Source organism: Emys orbicularis, chromosome 10 (genome assembly GCF_028017835.1).
Source record: "Emys orbicularis isolate rEmyOrb1 chromosome 10, rEmyOrb1.hap1, whole genome shotgun sequence".
NCBI classification, from domain to species: Eukaryota; Metazoa; Chordata; order Testudines; family Emydidae; genus Emys; species Emys orbicularis.
The window spans coordinates 46,395,139-46,415,223 of NC_088692.1; the positions used below are offsets into that span (position 1 = coordinate 46,395,139).

At 42.2% G+C, this 20,085-nt stretch overlaps 1 protein-coding gene across 1 annotated transcript in view; it reads left to right on the forward strand.

The window, feature by feature from the left end:
- MYO9A (myosin IXA) overlaps positions 1-20,085 on the forward strand; it is a 361,511-nt gene that overhangs the window by 92,878 nt on the left and 248,548 nt on the right. Inside the window, exon 2 of the mRNA XM_065412857.1 lies at positions 14,344-14,438. Coding sequence (XP_065268929.1) covers positions 14,344-14,438 — 95 coding nt within the window. The remainder of the gene's footprint in view (positions 1-14,343; positions 14,439-20,085) is intronic.

The window sequence follows — 20,085 nt, forward strand, 5'->3', positions numbered from 1 at the left end:
TAAGGTAGCAGTGTAATAATACTTCAGAGGGTGTGTTAACAAGTCTGTATTTGGGAATGATCTTAACCACTGTACTAATATTCAGAACTGATGCTTGTTAGTAAATAGGTGTCATATTAAAAGGGATGCTGAACTTTATTAATTTGTGCAGCTAGGAAAATCATGGTCCAGCTATAAAAAGTGTGTAATTCTCACTTACTGACTTTCCTCGCAGAGCCTTCACACTCTTAGTAAATGTTGTGAACTACCTGTAGACTCATTTCTAAGGCAAGATAGTTTAACTTACAGCCCCGAGAAAGAAAAGTGCATAGTTGTGTTGCCCCGGAGCATATCAGGGATCCAGGTCCCCCGCCTCGGCTCTAGAGGAAGTAGTCTGCTACTGACATATAACTATAACAGATTATTTCCTTGGCTTTGCATGGAGCCGAGTCAGTGCTTCACCCATTCCTACCCAGTTGCACAGAAGGGGATGTAGTGGCCTCACAAACGCTCTACTCCTGTCCACTCACTTACTCATACTGTGGTTAGCCTGTGCAGGAAATAAGGGGGTATATGTGTGTGTGTGTGTGTGTGTGTGTGAGAGAGAGAGAGAATACAATAAATGTTGTAATGCATTGTCTTGTGGACAGCCATGTATTTTAGAATGTTTACACTTATACATGTAGTGGTGATAGCCTTGTTACATTGCATGAAGTATACACACACTTTGTGTGCATATATATTAGGGCTGTCGAGCAGTTAAAAATTAATCACGATTAATCACGCTGTTAATATTTAAATATTTTGGATATTTTGTACATTTTCAAATATATTGGTTTCAATTACAACACAGAATACAAAGTGTACACTGCTCACTTTATATTTATTTTTGAGTAGAAATATTTGCACTGTAAAAAAAAGAAATGGGGTATTTTTCAATTCACCTAATACAAGTACTGTAGTGCAATCTCTTTATCATGAAAGTTGAACTTACAAATGTAGAATTATGTACAAAAAATCTGCATTCAAAAATAAAACAACGTAGAACCGTACAAGTCCGCTCAGACCTACTTTAGCCAGTCGCTCAGACAAACAAGTTTGGTTATAATTTGGTTACAATTTGCAGGAGATGCTGCTGCCCGCTTCTTGTTTACAATGTCACCAGGCGTTCTCATGGCACTGTTTTAGCCGTCATCGCAAGATATTTACATGCCAGATGTGCTGAAGATTCATATGTCCCTTCATGCTTCAACCACCATTCCAGAGGACGTGTCCATGCTGATGATGGGTTCTGCTCGATAATGATCCAAAGCAGAGCAGACTGATGCATGTTCGTTTTCATCATCTGAGTCAAATGCCACCAGCAGAAGGTTGATTTTCTTTTTTGGTGGTTCGGGTTCTGTATTTTCTGCATTGGAGTGTTGCTCTTTGAAGACTTCTGAAAGCATGCTCCACATCTCGTCCCTCTCAGATTTTGGAAGGCACTTCAGATTCTTAAACCTTGGGTCGAGTATTGTAGCTATTTGTAGGTATCTCACATTGGTACATTCTTTGTGTTTTGTCAGATCTGCTGTTAAAATGTTCTTAAAACGAACATGTGCTGGGTCATCATCCAAGACTGCTGTAACATGAAATATATGGTAGAATGTGGGTAAAACAGAACAGGAGACATACAATTCTCCCCCAAGGAGTTCAGTCACAAATTTAATTAACTCATTAACTTTTTAATGAGCATCATCAGCATGGAAGCATGTCCTCTGGAATGGTGGCCGAAGCATGAAGGGGCATACAAATGTTTAGTATATCTAGCACGTAAATACCTTGCAACGCCGGCTACAAAAGTGCCATGCGAACACCTGTTCTCACTTTCAGGTGACCTTATAAATGAGAAGCAGGCAGCAGTATCTCTCATAAATGTAAACAAACTTGTTCGACTTAGCGATTGGCTGAACAAGAAGTAGGACTGAGTGGACTTGTAAGCTCTAAAGTGTTACGTTGTTTTGTTTTTGAGTGCAGCTATGTAAAAAAAAATCTGCATTTGTAAGTTACACTTTCACGATAAAGAGATTGCACTACAGTATTTCTATCTTAACCCTATCTTTTGTTTATCGTATTTACAGTGCAAATATTTGTAATAAAAATAATATAAAGTGAGCATTGTACACTTTGTATTCTATGTTGTAATAGAAATAAATATATTTGAAAATGTAGAAAAACATCCAGAAATATTTAATAAATTTCAATTGGTATTCTGTTTAACAGTGCGATTAATCACGATTAATTTTTTTTGAGTTAATCGTGTGAGGTTAACTGCGATTAATCGACAGCCCTAATACATACACACACACATACATACAATTTGAAATTAAAGGCCCTCCTGTTCTCTGCCTGTGACACATAATAGTCCAGTCTTCTGTGGGCTGTAATACTGAGGGCTAATTTGAATGATTGGGTTTAGTGTTTGGGTGGTGGTGGTGGTGGCCTGTTTTATAAAGGAGGTCAGAGTAGATCAATGGTTCTCAACCACGGGTAAGCATACCCCTGGGTATGCAGAGGTCTTCTAGGGGGTACATTAACTCATCTAGATATTTGCCTAGTTTTACAACAGGCTATGTAAAAAGCACTAGCGAAGTCACTACAAACTAAAATTTCATACAGACAATTACTTGTTTATACTGTTCTAGATACTATACACTGAAATGTAAGTACGATATTTATATTCCAATTGATTTATTTTATAATTATACAGTAAAAATGAGAAAGTAAGCAATTTTTCAGTAACCATGTGCTCTGACACTAGATTATGTACACTTTTTCCAGGACACTTCTGTATTTTTATGTCTGATTTTGTAAGCAGGTAGTTTTTAAGTGAGGTGAAACTTGGGGGTATGCAAGACAAATCCGATCCTGAAAGGGATACGGTAGTCTGAAAAGATTGAGATCCACTGGACTAGATGACTTGGTGGTCTCTTTTGGCCTTAAATTCTGACTCTGTGTGAATTAATTCAGTGGTCTTGATGTGGGAGTCCCAAAACTTCAGACCTTTTTCATAAAAGGTCTTGATCCGAGCTTTTATGTTGCTGAATACTTTCTGTAGCTATAAGTTCTGTGGAAATTTCACCTCATTGCTTAGGATGGCACTTTTTTAAACAAAATTTTTTGAAAGAAGCAGAGAAGTATAAAACCCTTTCTAATATGTGTTAAGAGTTCTTTAGCATTTTGTAAATTCAGCATGAACTTTTTAGAGTCACAGAGTAATTGTTGAATTATCTACATGCAACACATGAAATGAACATTATGCATAATTGTCAATGATGAACATTCATGTGTCTTGGAAAAAGTGTACATAATCTACTTCGGGCTTTCTCAAACTATGGGGCAAGGCTACACTGGTTGGGCCTGAAATTCTGATCTTACTTTTTTACTTACATTCTTGAAAATAAGAAAATGCAAATGGCTGCAAGAGATTTTCTTTTAGGTCTTTGTGTGCTTTTTCCAGTTTCAATTAAAGCCTCTCTCAGGGCATCCATCAGGGCTGCAGAGACTAAGGCTATGTCTACACTGCACTTGTATCATTAAAACTTTTGTCGCTCAGGGGTGTGGAAAAAAACACAACCCTGAACGACAAAAGTTTTAATGACAAAAAGTGCCAGTGTGGACAGTGCTTCATCAGCAGGAGATGCTCTCCTGGTGATGAAGCTACCACCCTTTGTTGGGGGTGGTTTTCTTTTGTCATCAGGAGAGCTCTCTCCTGGTGACAAAGAGGAGCTACACTGCATACCTTACAAGGGAGTGGCTGTAGCTGTACCAATGCAGCTGTGCCGCTGTAAGATCTCTTGTATAGCCGCTCTATCCCGACAGGAGAGAGCTCTATAGCACAACAGGGTCCTGGTTTAGGTTTAGGGCCAGTAGGCCCTATACTATATGATAAATTAGGGGTGGGCAAACTTTTTGGCCCAAGGACCACATCTGGGAAGAGAAAATGTATGGCGGGCCATGAATGCTCACAAAATTGGGATTGGGGTGTGGGAGGGGGTAAGGGCTCTGGTTGGGGGTTCAGGCTCCGGGGTGGGCCCAGAAAATAGGAGTTCAGGGTGCGGGAAGAGGCTCCAGGCTGCAGCGGAGGAGAGGGATACCGGGGGGGGGGGGGGTGAGGGCTCCGGCTGGGGGTGCAGGCTCTGGGGTGGGGCTGGGGATGAGGGGTTCGGGGTGCAGGAGGGGGCTCTGGGATGGGATCGAGGAGTTCGGAGGGCAGGAGTGGGCTTAAGGCCTGGGGCAGGGGGTTGGGGCGTGGGGAGAGGCTCAGGTGCAGGCTCCAGGCGACACTTACCTCAAGCAGCTCCCAGAAGCAGCAGCATGTCCCTTCTCCGGTTCCTACGCAGAGGCGCAGCCAGGCGGCTCTGCACACTGCCCCTTCCACAGGCACCGCCCCCGCCCCCGCAGCCCCCTTTGGAATGCCGGAAGGGAACATTGGAGCAGGGCCATTGAAGTGCATAGGAGCCAGAGGGGCGCCATGCCACTGCTTCCAGTAGTCACGTGGAGCGGCCCCGGACCCTGCTCCCCGTCTGGAGCACTGAAGGGGGGTCATGGTGTGACTTCTGGTAGCCGCATGGAGTTGCCCCCGACCCTGCTCTCCGGCTGGAGCGCCAGAGCGGGGCCATGCCGTGGCTTCCGGGAGCCGCGTGGAGTGGCCCCCGACCCTGCTCCCCGGCTGGAGCAGGGCAAGCCCCAGACCCTGTTCCCCAGTGGGAGCTCAAGGGCTGGTTTAAAACGGCCCACAGTCCGGATCCGGCCCATGGGCTGTAGTTTGCCCCCCCCCTGCTTTAAATAATGACTATGATAATAATTCCAGTATACAAGCTTCATTCATTCTCATAAGTTAATAGTGTGAACAGTATATTTTGTGTTTCAGTGCATTATATTTTTGAGTTGCATGTGATGTAATGATAGCTAGGTAAGTCAGTGCTGGCACTTACTTGTTCTATTATATGAAAAACTTTACTTTTTCACTGATGTCTTAGTGCACCCACACTGTGCAAAAAAGAACTTATGATACAAGATTCAGCCTCAGAAATTGCTTGACATGATGTAATAAAGCCTCCTTCAGCTTTCTTCTTCACCCTCTACAGTCTGGCATTCACCCTCTCCACTGAAATTGTCTTAATAAAAGTCATTAATAACATGTTTTCAAGCCAAACGGTTTCTACATAGTCTTTTCAATATCTCTTGGCAGAGACATCGTTGATCAGCTGCTTGGCTTTGGCTTTGGCTCTGGCTCTCTTTACCGGACTTCTTGTTCTTTTCTTGCTGACCATTCCTTTAATGTTATATTTCCCTTTCTCTTTCTCCTCTCCCTTTCTCTTTCTTTCTTCTTTATTCCCTCCTATACTCACTTCTGGGAGACTGGGTACATTCCCACAGTTTGTCCCCTTTCCCCACACAAATTTCACTGTTTTCAGGCTCCGAATTAACAAAATATAGTTCTGATATTTTGCAACCTGTAATTCATAGAAATGAATGCTGTTAGGGAAAGGAGAGATTCCAAAGGTCTCTTCTAGTGCTTGGAGGTCTTGAGATTTCAGATGAGATACAGAACTGAAGTCCTGACCACATGGAAAAAGGGTCAATGACAGAATTCTGGGTTATCCCAGGTTAGAGAGGGATGATGGTCCCATTTAAAGAGATGCTGAAGGATAGTGAGAGAGGTAGGAGAAAAACCAAGAGAGAACAGTATCTCAAAAGCCCAAGAAGGGTAATACGTCAAGGAGAGGATAGATGTTGTCAAAAACAACATAGGGTTGGGGAGTGGGGAATGAGGGTGGAGTAGAGGCTTTGAGATTTAGCCAGAAAGAGGTCACTAGAGAATTTAGCAAGAGTGGTTTCAGTAGAGTTGAGGTGAGCAGAAGCCAGATTGGAAGGAATTAAAGGCAGAGTTGAATGGGAGGAAATCTATGCATATAAAATAAGTTTGGAGAGTATAGAATGGGTCTGTAGTTGGAGAAGCAGGGTGGAAGGATAAGGTATTTCGAGGATATGGAAGAGCAAGTCATACATATATTGTGAGAAGGAGTCAAAGGACAATGAGAGACTGAGAGGAATTTGAGGGTAGGGATTAGCAGGGGAGTAATGGAGGAGAGAAAGCAGAAGTGATGGGGTCAGTGGAATAGAGTATGGGAGGAATCTCAAATGTGCATGTATTGATCTTTGACTCTTTCATCAGTGTTTCCCAAAAGATCATCCATTTTTTCAATGGTTCAGGTACCTTGGTAGATTTTTTTGCAAGTCCAACTCTTGCAATTTTTAGTGCAAGTCTAATTATATATGTTTTTTTCTTAAAGCCCCAGCTTCTGGAATCACGTGATTATATGAGAATCTCATCTTTTATTTAAAATAGTAATTTTTTACTCCTGGTTGTGGGGAAAAAGTTTCAAAACATGAACCATAAAGACTCAAAACCCCAAAGGCAATAAAAAAGAACCCCAAACATTTTTTAAAATCTCATGCTATTTATCAATTTAATGCTTTTTTGTGACCAGACTCATGATTTTTGAACATTTCAGGTTGACAATATTGAATTTTTTGTAAACCTTTTCAAATGACCTAACGTAGCTTTTAAGATTTAATGTAGTTTAAAGTCAATTCCAGCCCAATCAAAATATCTTTCTGTTTAAAAATGTGGTAGGAACTTACAGGAGCGGAACCATTACTTGTCTGGAGCTAAATTTTTTGAATTCTTGAATCAATGTCTAGTCCAGACTGGATGTATTGCTCATACAGAGGAGTATTTAATTTTTTTTCTTCAAAATGTTGAGCCCTGGCCAGTAAAAGCTCTGGCCTTGCCTAGAATTTTAAGAATGCTCTTTATGGAGTTTTGCCAATAAGCATTCACAGCCTTGCACCAATCATTTAGCAGAGGGAAATATTATGGACAGAACAGAATTTGTTTTAGTGAAATAGTTATAGTTTATTCAGTTTTCCAAGGCTGTACTGTTACATTTCATATAATCTTACTGGCTTTACAAGAACACAGTGTACAGTTCAAATATATCTAGACTTGCTCATGTATAAGGTCCCTTAATAGTACTTTTTATAACCTAGTCACTCTTTTAAAGAGACCTCATAAATGAAACAAACAAAAAATATATTAAATTGCCTCAAGTTAACTCTCTACTGTTCTTTTTAGCTAGTTGGTAACTGTATTTTCAGACTGCCTCTGCCCTAAAGTTAATCTTGTGAAATTATAGCAAGATATGTCCTGAAGATCTCTCATATATAAAGGAGTAATATAGAAAATATGAAAAATTGATATTACCTATTATGGGACCTGTGATATTACATATAATAGTTTCCATGGACACTCAGGTCATAGAATCATAGAATATCAGGGTTGGAAGGGACCTCAGGAGATCATCTAGTCCAACCCCCTGCTCAAAGCAGGACCAATTCCCAACTAAATCATCCCAGCCAGGGCTTTGTCGAGCCTGAACTTAAAAACCTCTAAGGAAGGAGATTCCACCACCAACCTAGGTAACCCATTCCAGTGCTTCACCACCCTCCTAGTGAAAAAGTTTTTCCTAATATCCAACCTAAACCTCCCCACTGCAACTTGAGACCATTACTCCTTGTTCTATCATCCAATACCACTGAGAACAGTCTAGATCCATCCTCTTTGGAGCCCCTTTCAGGTAGTTGAAAGCAGCTATCAAATCCCCCCTCATTCTTCTCTTCTGCAGACTAAACAATCCCAGTTCCCTCAGCCTTTCCTCATAAGTCATGTGCTCCAGCCCCCTAATCATTTTTGTTGCCCTCCGCTGGACTCTCTCCAATTTTTCCACATCTTTCTTGTAGTGTGGGGCCCAAAACTGGACACAGTACTCCAGATGAGGCCTCACCAATGTCGAATAGAGGGGAATGATCACGTCCCTCGATCTGCTGGCAATGCCCCTACTTATACAGCCCAAAATGCCGTTAGCCATCTTGGCAACAAGGGCACACTGTTGACTCATATCCAGCTCCTCATCCACTGTAACCCCTAGGTCCTTTTCTGCAGAACTGCTTCCTAGCCATTCGGTCCTAGTCTGTAACAGTAAATGGGATTCTTCCATCCTAAGTGCAGAACTCTGCACTTGTCCTTGTTGAACCTCATCAGGTTTCTTTTGGCCCAATCCTCTAATTTGTCTAGATCCCTCTGTATCCTATCCCTACCCTCCAGCGTATCTACCACTCCTCCCAGTTTAGTGTCATCTGCAAACTTGCTGAGAGTGCAGTCCACGCCATCCTCCAGATCATTAATGAAGATATTGAACAAAACCGACCTCAGGACCGACCCTTGGGGCACTCCACTTGATACCGGCTGCCAACTAGACATGCAGCCATTGAGCCCGACGATCTAGCCAGCTTTCTATCCACCTTATAGTCCATTCATCCAGCCCATACTTCTTTAACTTGCTGGCAAGAATACTGTGGGAGACTGTATCAAAAGCTTTGCTAAAGTCAAGGAATAACACATCCACTGCTTTCCCCTCATCCACAGACCCAGTTATCTCCTCATAGAAGGCAATTAGGTTAGTCAGGCATGACTTGCCCTTGGTGAATCCATGCTGACTGTTCCTGATCACTTTCCTCTCCTCTAAGTGCTTCAGAATTGATTCCTTAAGGACCTGCTCCGTGATTTTTCCAAGGACTGAGGTGAGGCTGACTGGCCTGTAGTTCCCCGGATCCTCCTCCTTCCCTTTTTAAAAGATGGGCACTACATTAGCCTTTTTCCAGTCATCCGGGACCTCCCCTGATCGCCATGAGTTTTCAAAGATAATGGTCAATGGCTCTGCAATCACATCCGCCAACTCCTTTAGCACCCTCGGATGCAGCGCGTCCGGCCCCATGGACTTGTGCTCGTCCAGTTTTTCTAAATAGTCCCGAACCACTTCTTTCTCCACAGAGGGCTGGTCACCTTCTCCCCATACTGTGCTGCCCAGTGCAGCAGTCTGGGAGCTGACCTTGTTTGTGAAGACAGAGGCAAAAAAATCATTGAGTACATTAGCTTTTTCCACATCCTCTGTCACTAGGTTGCCTCCCTCATTCAGTAAGGGGCCCACACTTTCCTTGACTTTCTTCTTGTTGCTAACATACCTGAAGAAACCCTTCTTGTTACTCTTAACATCTCTTGCTAGCTGCAACACCAAGTGTGATTTGGCCTTCCTGATTTCACTCCTGCATGCCTGAGCAATATATTTTTATACTCCTCCCTGGTCATTTGTCCAATCTTCCACTTCTTGTAAGCTTCTTTTTTGCGTTTAAGATCAGCAAGGATTTCACTGTTAAGCCAAGCTGGTTGCCTGCCATATTTACTGTTCTTTCTACACATCGGGATAGTTTTTTCCTGCAACCTCAATAAGGATTCTTTAAAATACAGCCAGCTCTCCTGGACTCCTTTCCCCCTCATGTTATTCTCCCAGGGGATCCTGCCCATCAGTTTCCTGAGGGAGTCAAAGTCTGCTTTTCTGAAGTCCAGGGTCCGTATTCTGCTGCTCTCCTTTCTTCCTTGTGTCAGGATCCTGAACTCGACCATCTGATGGTCACTGCCTCCCAGGTTCCCATTCACTTTTGCTTCCCCTACTAATTCTTCCTGGTTTGTGAGCAGCAGGTCTAGAAGAGCTCTGCCCCTAGTTGGTTCCTCCAGCACTTGCACCAGGAAATTGTCCCCTACACTTTCCAAAAACGTCCTGGATTTTCTGTGCACCGCTGTATTCCTCTCATAAGACAGGTTGGCCTGCTGTGTAAAGCCAAAAGAAAAATGTCATGAAGCCCACAGCTTACAAAGATGGAGAATTCATGCCGCTCACAGCTCCAGCTCTCGCAACTCCCTTAGTCAATACCTCTTAGTCAATACCTCTATTCCCTACATGAGAACACACAACCTAAGGAAGCTTACTGCATTCCTAATGACTGTGACTGCTACATCTGCCTATGGGGAGGTGGGTGGGCTTCTGCCCAACATATGGGATGTTTTTTGTAAAGAAAATAACCTGCAGAGGTGGTGGGTTGTGGGGGGGAAGTGAAGAGCTCTCTCCTCTTCAGTCTAATACAGGTCGGTCGCATCTTATGCTGGGATTACATTCCGCAGTGTAGCGCGTAAAGCGAAAATCGCATATAGTCAAAATTACATTGAGTGTAATGGTGGGCGGAATCGCCCGCACTACAGGTACAGTATTAAAATTGTTATTTTTCTCTTTTTGTTTTGTTTTGTTTTGTTTTTGCCGACCGCGTAAAGCTGAAATCGCGCATGTTAAATGCGTTTAAGATGCGACAGACCTGTAATAGGCTTACAAAAACAGCCATTTGCAGAGGAGGTATGTGAGGTGGTTAATTTTTTCCTTTGACCGTTCTCAGAAACGAGGCTCTCAGCTTCTGAGACCTGCTGGTCTTTGAGAATTTTTCTCTGACTACGCCTGCCAAACAGAATAGAAATTTCTGCTCTTAAGATACTGGAAGACTTCCAGAGCTGCTCAGTGCAACCCTCAACATAATTTCCTTGCTTCTGATTTGGAGTACACCGAGAATATATGACAAGGCTTGTGGAAAGGGGACAGGAAGAAGTACTGTCTGATTGGGGGAGCATCTCCTATGGTTGTAGTTTCCTTGAGCCAGTAGGCTGACTTACTACTGGATAGAACCCTTCCTAAATAACAATCGTAATAAATAGACTTCATTTCTCTCTCTGAAACAATGATCTAATCATTTCAAGACGGTACAGTACAGAGAACTAGAAAGCCAACTGATCATAAAACCTCAATAGTACTGGTATTTGGTTAATTTTTTAAAGAAACATGAAAGGGTGATAGAGTACGACTGGTTTGCCATGTGGCTGTTTTTTTTATATTGTTGCTTGCTGATGCAAACTCCCTTAAGTGAATAATACCAATTTGTTTTAAATAAAGTTTGTCTCAGTCACTTAGCATATGGGTTTTGTGGCCTTTAATTTCAACCTATTCCAGAAAAGGTTCATAAAATTAAATGAATATTATTAATAATAAATATTTAAGTACAAGCCATATTCCAAACACAGAATTATTGTTCCAAGTTTATTGGTTTTATTCAGAGCACACCTGGGGCAATGTGCTGGCTGACATGGAATATAAACACATGCTGTTTATTAGATTGATACTGTTGCTCTGCACTGCTGAACTGCTCCAGCTTGTGTCTGAGCTATTAGGGTAAGACAAATTGAAGAACATAGGTAAATCCTTCAACTCTCTCTCTCTCTCTATATATATAATAGTTTAAGTAAAGGAGAATTTCTGCACTATAACCTTGGAATATCCATTTCTGATTAGTATGCTTTCAAATGGTTTATCTCTAGCTTCATTAAGATAAGAAATAACCAAGCAGTAAATTCCATTGTTGAAAAACTGGGATAGTATTTCAGTTTTGTTTCTTATTCTTAATAGAATTTATTATTTGTGTAAATGCAAAACTTAGCTTAACCATGGAGTGGTGACTGGCATGTTTGTACTTAGATTTTGAACCCTGCTGTGCTAGTCCAGAGGTTCTCAAACTGGGGGTCGGGACCACTCGGGGTTGCAAGCTATCAGTCTCCACCCCAAACCCCGCTTTGCCTCCAGCATTTATAATGGTGTTAAATATATTAAAAAGTGTTTTTAATTTATAAGGGGGAGTCACACTAAGAGGCTTGCTATGTGAAAGGGATCACCAGTACAAAACTTTGAGAACCACTGTGCTAGACACTGTACCAAAACAGAGGGAGAGTCAGTCCTTGCCCCGAAGAGTTTATAGTGTGAATAGACAAAACAGACAAAGGGTGGAAGAGGAGACAGGACTAGAGCGATGACTTGTCCAAGGTCACATAAAGGTCATTGACAGTGCCAAAAATAGAAACCCTATTTCCTGATTCCCTGTCCAGTGAGCTATCCACTCTAGACCATGTTGCTGTCTCTTTTTGTGTTGCTGTTTGTACTACATCAAGCAAACACTGGTCTACATGTTCTTAGAAAGACAAGAAAAGCTATTCATTAGTAGATTCATGAACTGCTGCGAAGAGGTGGAGTGTATTATTACGTAACTTACTGCTACTCATAACATTAATTAGACATGCATTTCTCTCACTCCTCTCTATTACAGTCCAGGTTCAAAGCATCCTTCTCTCATTGTTTGGGTAGTGGTATTTGTTTAGCATGCCTCTTAAAATTCAGTTTGTCTTTTGGATTTTTTCATCTACACCAGTGAAAAATATATTCACAATTTCAACCGATATTTTCTTTATTTCAGGTGAGAGTTCCCGTTCTGTCCCAAATTCTAGCCTTAAAAAAAATCCCATTGTTTTATTTAGAACTGCAAGGCAGGCTGGATACAGTATAGCTTTTAATACAGTGCAGCTTTTAATACAGTTCTTAAGGTAATGAGGGCAGGGGACTGGACTCGATGACCTCTCGAGGTCCCTTCCAGCGCTAGAATCTATGACTCTATGAAAGTTAGGGAATACTGAGTCAACTTGCCATTGAGGCAATGTTTTAAAATCCTGCATTTATAGCTATTCATCTCACACATTTTTCTTATTAGTTTCTATCATAAACCTTGGCAGAGGATTGTATTGAAGTGATCAGCTCTGAACCAAAAGAGCATTCCTTGAAAATCAAAGCTAGTTATCAGGTGACCTAAAAAAGTAAATCAGTAGCTTGTTGATCCATGACATGGAAATAAAGTTACCTCCTGTGCATTCTCAGATTGGTTGCTTCAGGATTTGGTAGAAAAGGTAGAAAATGTATACAGTGTTTTTATTCTTTGAGGCGAAAATGTATGTGGAACTTTCATTTGATAATTTTAAAGGGACAGTACGTACAGAATACTGCAGCGGTATCATTTTTGGGTGGCAGGACTGTTTGGAGCAATCTAAGATGGCCTTGTGTGTAAAAGGAGGGAGGCGACCATCCTCTCTCTCTCACACACACAATGTTTTTCTAAAAGTTCTATTCTAGGAATTCTTTTGGGGAAATTCTATGGCTTGTATTATACAGGAGGTCAGACTAGATGATCACAATGTTCACTTGTGGCTGTGGAGTCTATGAATCTATGGAACACATAGAGTTTTCACCAGATCACACATAAAATTGATTCCCATGTATATACTAGCACAACTTGCTATTTTGATGGTTTTCTGTAATTGTAGAACTTTGTTTTAGTGATCTGTGGAAAATTAACATGGATCAAATTGAATTTTAACATCTTCCATGTGTTCACATTTGGAAAAAAAAAATCAGCCAGTTATTATGACATTAATAAATATGCCTCATAGTGGACTTACTGGATTTAATACTGCATGTGATAATGGGCATTCATGTTTCTTGCTTCAGTGATTTGATTAGAACCAAAATATATGCAAAACATAACTGCAGACTACAGAGGATTGTTTTGTTGCAATGTGTGATTTTGAGCCAGTACCCACAGTCAGAGAACTATTTGTTTCTATTTTATTGAGACTCATCCCGCTCCCTCTTGCTTTGAACAGCCATGGTTTAACTCCAGGCTCCGCTTGTCAGGATAATCCTGCGTTACTAGAGTCAAGAGGCCAGCTCTACTGTTCCCACTGGCCTAATAACTCAGGAACAGCTGCACTGGTTAGAAACAGCTTTGTTTTCTGATCATATCGGCTGGGGAGTCTTTACTGAACCAGAACTACTCTCATCAGTATGTATCACCAAATTAATGTTTCAGTAAATATATCAGTATTTCATGAAAGTAGGTGGGAGAGATGCACTAGATGTAGGTGCAGTCCTGTAATGTCAAGCATTTTGCAACCTAAGAGGGAAAATAGAAGCATAACAAAGTTTAACTTTTAAAATCTAGATAGCGATAGATTAGTGTAGACTATTGCTAATGAATTGTGTAAGAGTAAAAGTCTATCCAGAAACTGAATTCCTGTTTATTCAAAGGGTAATTTAGGAAGCATCAGTGCAAACATCCGTGTGTGGACCTTCTAAATTATCTCAGCCAATACTTTTGGGACTGGCCTCTACTGCATTAGGAAAGTAGTACATTTCACTCTAGCTGAGCATTGATTTTTCTCACAGCAGAGGTTTATAATGGCATATGATGGTTTTGTTGTATGAAACAGTCATACGGTTCCTTTCTACTTAAGACCTGAAGTTGGATGTAAACATGGTCCCCTGAGGTTCAGTGAGAAGCATTAGATCTATTAAATCATTCAGCCACCCTTCCCCAGGTTTTTATCATTATTTGTGCAATGACAGCCAAGTCCCAAAAGCAAGCCTGTGATGTGCATGTAAGTAGGCTATATGCAGCTTGTATCTTCTGAAACACAATGATAACATCTTCTCTTTATTATGACAGGCTTTTGGAAATGCAAAGACAGCACATAATAACAACTCAAGTCGCTTTGGCAAGTTTATTCAAGTGAATTACCAGGAAACAGGCACTGTGCGAGGGTAAGTGGCAATCAGCAGCAGTTTAGGGTTTTGAACATGGCTGTATTGTATGTAGTGATATTCTTACCTGCACAACAGGAATGTAAACAGACTTTAAAATATCCATATAATATGTGGCCTAGAAGGTTCATTGTCTGCTTTATATTGGCCAGCTTTCTTATTTTACAACTACTTATGTGGGGATATATGCAGAGTTTACCTGTTATGAACAGATGTTTATTGGTAAAGAAGCTTAAGTGTACATTTTCAGCAGTGTCTCCATTTAGCCTCATGACTCACAGGGATTTAGTCTGAGAATTGCATGAGTAAACCCCTGTGATGAAAATGTAACCATATTCCTTCTCTTCATTCTTATAAGAAAATGTATCGTTTGTTTTATCATTTATTTTCTGTAGATACTATATCACTGTATTGTTTTGTTTTTGTTTCCCAGCAAAATAATGTCACACTTTATTGCCTGATGTTCAGAGGGGCTGAGAACCCACAGCTCCCACTTACCTCAGAGACAGTTGTGGGCAGTCAACACATCTGAAAGTCAAGCCACTGCTTTCCAACCTTTTTAGGCAATTTTTCACGTCACTCCCAACTTGCTCACCTTCTTTATTATTTATTTTTGTTTTAAACAAGCAGTTCAGCAATAATTCTTTTAATGTTGAGATTCTTCTATTTTAAAATATCCACTTAAATTAAACGCAAGCATCTTTCTCTATTAAAATTAGAGGGTTGCAGTGTCAGGAAAAGGATAGATTTCCCCTTTTATTTTGAATAAAGCTAAAAGAAACATGGCCACTTCCTTAACTACACCATCAATTTATGTAGCACCTTTTCATGATACCTCTCTGCTATGCACTACTGGCATCTGTTGATTAATAGTACAGCTTTGAGAATAGCGATTTCTTCTTGAATGATAGTCCTTATGTGTATTCCACATGTGAGATACACATGCGCACCATGCAACTCAGTCCAGAATATTTTGCAAGCAGTATCCGTTGGCTCACACATGTGCTGTAGGTCTCCTCATGCTCCAAACTGAGAGCATAAAAGGTGGTGTGGGCTGACTCCTCTTCAGTTCCTTCTTACCATTGCATGGTCTGAGTTGGAATCTTTGGTGTCCTCAGCTTCTTTTTTACTGCGTCATTGCTGTAAGATATTATATATAGTTAATTTTAATAGTTTTTGTAGTACAGTCTACACAGGCAGATAGTGTAGCTAGTGTTTTTCCCCTCATTTCTTTCCCACGCAGAGACTCTCCCCACCCCACCAAGAAGCTTGGAACTATGCCCAGGGTCTGGGCTTCAAAAGTAGTGTTTCCTGCCCTTGCTTCTTTTCAGTGAGTGACAAACATCAATGTTGCCTTTACTGCTCATGAGATGAAGCTCATATTTCTACCAAGAACAGCATCTGCCACTCTTTCCCCCCCAGAACTCATGAGTGTCAGGAACTGAGACTCAGAAAACATCTCATGGAGAAGGTGATGAAGCCACAGTCAGATGTGGCCCAGGGACCACCCCCTGTACATAGGTCTCACCAAGCAGGCAGCGCCTCTCTGAACTCGAGCTCGGGAACAGAAGCCAAGATGTTAAGCCTAAGGAGAAGTCTTCACATGAGAACAAAGGGCACTTCCATAGACATAAGGACAAGCCATCTTCATCTAAAACGGCCCCCGTTAAAGTTGGGAGAGCTAGTGCACATGGGTGTTAAGGACTTAGGCCCAAGTAAATTTTCTGAACAGGGGAAGGAGGCATGCAAGGATATGTTTCTGACTGTTCTGACAATGGCTCTGATGGTGAAGGTTTGGGATAAACAGCTCTTGGTGCTCCCATCCACTTCCAGAGCTGATGCAATACTGATAGTGACACCCATGGGGCAAGCTGATCGCCACAATGACCAGGGAAGCTCTGGTTCCAACAGCTCTGCCAATGGACTCTCCTGGTATCCCAGGGTCATAAGAGAGTTACCTCTACCCAGAGGACATCTTTGCTCTTATTCTCCACTCCTATCAGGACCATCTCTATTCCAGTACATGGATATACCAGAGAAAGAGACTATCCTGATAAGGCAGTGTCCTTTTCCTGTCCCACCTGCCAGCCTTGAGGTGCAACCATCAGTACTGTCGGTTTGGCCAGAGATAAGGTATGTGGCTTTCTCTTTGGATGAGTCTGAGGCCTCTCAGGATTCTCTGTGGCATTGGATGGAGGTGGCATGAGTCAGATACCCCAAAAGATGAGAGTTCTGACCTCCCACCATATATGATTGCCCAAGAGACAAGTAGTGCCCTATGCCATGTGGTCCTCCTCTGCCATTTGATCCTTTCTACTGACAACATTGGGGGCCATGGGAACCCTACACAAGACACCTGGAATCAGTTCAGGAGTTCTATTTGCCATTGCCCAGACACCCACAGTCAGCCCCATCAGAATATTCAGAAGTGGAAGGTGAACTGGTTCTGACAGTTCTAGGAGCCAAGCTCATTGTCTTCACTGGGTGAGGCGGTTATTCCATCTTCTCAGTCTCCATCAGATGACTTTAAACACTATCAAGAGCTTGTGCACTGGTGGGTTCAGAGGTACAGATTCAGCTTGAGGAAGTCCAGGAGCCTCAGCACAGTTTACTAGACATTTTGCAACCTTCCGGTCCCAGTGGAGTGGCCCTCCCCATTAATGAGGCCAACGTGAACCCAGCAAAAACAGTTTGGCACACTCCTGCTTCTTGTGCTCCCACCCCTAAGAGGGCTGAGAAGTGTTGCTTGGTCCCACCGGGGGAGGAGGGGAGGGTTCTCTCATCCACTGCCAAACTCTTGGTGATGAAGGTGGCCACAGCATGGTCCAAGCAACAGTACCTAAAGGCTACTCCCTCTGATAAAGGTTGAGTTGCTTGTGTCCTTTTAGGGAGAAAGGTCTTCTCTTCCACCTCCCTTCAGTTCAGGATTTCAAATTATCCGGCCTTCTTGGCCAAATAAGATTTTCCTAATACGATTTTGGAATGTAAGGACAAGCTCCCTGAGGGGGATAGGGCCTGCTTCCGGGCCTTAGACTAGGATGAGGGCAGATTAGTGACCAAAACTTCCCTCCAAGCTGCGGTGCACGTGGCAGATACTGTGTCTAGGGGGGTGGCTATTTCCATTATTATGGGGAGAGACTTGTGATTGTAACCCTCAGGTTTCCTAGAGAGGCACAGAGTACCATCCAAGATCTGTTTTGAAACTATCAACCTATTCTATAAGAAGATGGATGAGTCTCTTCAATCCCTCAAAGACTTGAGAACAACGCTTCACTTGCTGAGCATTTATACCCCTGCCCCAAGAGAAAATACTAGAGGCAAGGGTGTAGGGCAAGACCACCTCCTCAGCCATTTAACCACCAATGTCCTCAAGAGCCACCACGCTAAAGACAGTTTATAGATCCAGTAACCCAGCCTCTGTAACATCCACCGCCACATCATACTCTAACCCCAAAGTAAAGAGTTTCTTTTGACAGGACTGTCGAGACCTGCATTCCTTTATTGATGCTAATTCATTCCCCTCCTTTGATATTCAGAGGTTGCCTTACCCGGTTTGCCAAAAATTGGAGGGAGCTAACTATAGACAAATGAGTATTAAAGATTATTCATGGCTATCTGGTTGGGTTTCTGGTACCTCATACCCACAAACTCCTTTCCTGGTTCTGTTTCAGGGACCATTCTCATGAGGAGATTCTAAGACAAGAGGTGAACGCCCTTCTCCTCCGGGGAGCTACAGAAAGCGTTCCACCGCAGCAACAAGGGAAGGGATTCCCTTTACTACTTGATCCCCAAGAAGAATAGGGGATGCAGGCCAATTCTAAATCTGAGACAGCTGAACAGGTTCATTCAAAAACTAAAATTCCGTATATCCGTAACATCAATAATTCCTTTGTTAGAGGAGGACACGTGGATCATGGCTCTCAACATGAGATGCCTATTTTCAAATAGACATCCACTCAGTCCACGGGAGGTTCCTCAGGTTTCTCTTCAATGAAGAGTATTACCAATTCAGAGTCCTTCCCTTTGGTCTAGCTATAGCACCCAGGGTCTTTACAAAGATTTCTTCAGCAGTGGCAGCTTCGATGTGAAGAGGATTTCAGTCTTCCCTTACCTTGACTACTGTCTTTTGACAGGCAGTTCCTCTGAGGAAGTCCAGCAGGCAACAGTGTTCTGCTCAGCTTTCTGCCTTCCCTAGGTGTCTGAGTCAATCACGAAAAAAATCCATCTGAGCCCCATGAGGTTTATACATTTTATAGGGGTGTGACATATCAGGTTACAATCCAGACTGAGTAGCTGTGTCACCCTTGCCTTGTAACTTGTGGTGCCCTTTACAATGTCTTGCTGCTCACAAACAGCCTCCCACCAGATGTAAGTCACTCCCAGCTATATCTGTGTGTCCTGCAGCCAGCCAGCCACACGTTGGCTCTTACCAGCCTTACAAATTACCACAGAGTAACCCCAACAGGCTTCTCCCAGTCCCAGATTTGCTCCCAGAAACATATGTCCTGTACTGCCCAACCCTCTCCTAGATCGTACAAATATATTGAGTCTATTATTCCTTTAAGGGAACAATATGCACACAACTTGTTACCCCAAATGGATTTACCAGACAGTTCAATTTGAACACACTGGATTAGATAAAACGAGTTTATTAATTACAAGGAGAGATTTTAAGTGAGTACAAGTAATGAGGCATAACTTAAACATAAAAGTCAGAAATGTTTACAAGAAAAATAAACGTAAGACACTTATGAATGCCTAATTTAATAAACTATAATAGTTTCAAACAAAGTTTCTTGCCTCATGCACCAGCAGATTACTGACCAAACTCTCAGGTCAGGACCCCCCACCCCCCGAGTCCAACGCCTGCTTTCTTTGTCTTTTCAGGTGCAGGGAATGTGATAGGCAGGGAGAGAGAGAGGGGTGCTTTGGGGTGTTTATCCTTCCTTTTCATAATTTCAGTCCCCCTTTGGAAAAACATTTCCAGCTGAGAACCAGGAGCCAAAGAGTCTATGTGGAAGGATATTGCTTGTTGTTTTTTTCACCAGTTGAAACTTCCTTTGTCTTCCCTTCCTATTTGATGACTCTGTTTACTGCTTAAATGCAAATTAAGCAGAGCACACATTCCTTTGTTTAGGACACACCTGCTTGCCAACTTTTGTTTGGGCAGGGCTGGGAGGTTTGGAACATGTGTTATAAGATTCCCCCGTATGGTGTTATTAATTTCACATACAATGTTGCCACACGCATTTTACTGGAATAATACTGACCAGCAAATTAAGAATTTTCAAATGATACCTTACAAGGCATACTTTGTAGAAAGGTTATTACAATAGTGTGTAGGATATGATTGCCGGGGTGTATTCTGTCACAAGGGATGATGTCATACATCAGACCCAGGACGTCAAACAAAACTTTCCTTTCCCTCCTCAACCACATGGCACACATGATGCTGTTTGTCAGGCTTCATCTTTGCTGCCTACAGCCTGACTTTTCTGTGTACTCACCAGATAAAGGCAACATAAATTGCAAAGCCATTCCACCAACATTTTAGATCCTTTCCCATTGTCCCAAACCGGACAATGGTTCAGGTAGGGATCCCTTTCCTGACACTGACTCGTGTGGTTCAGGTAGGGATCCTTTTCCT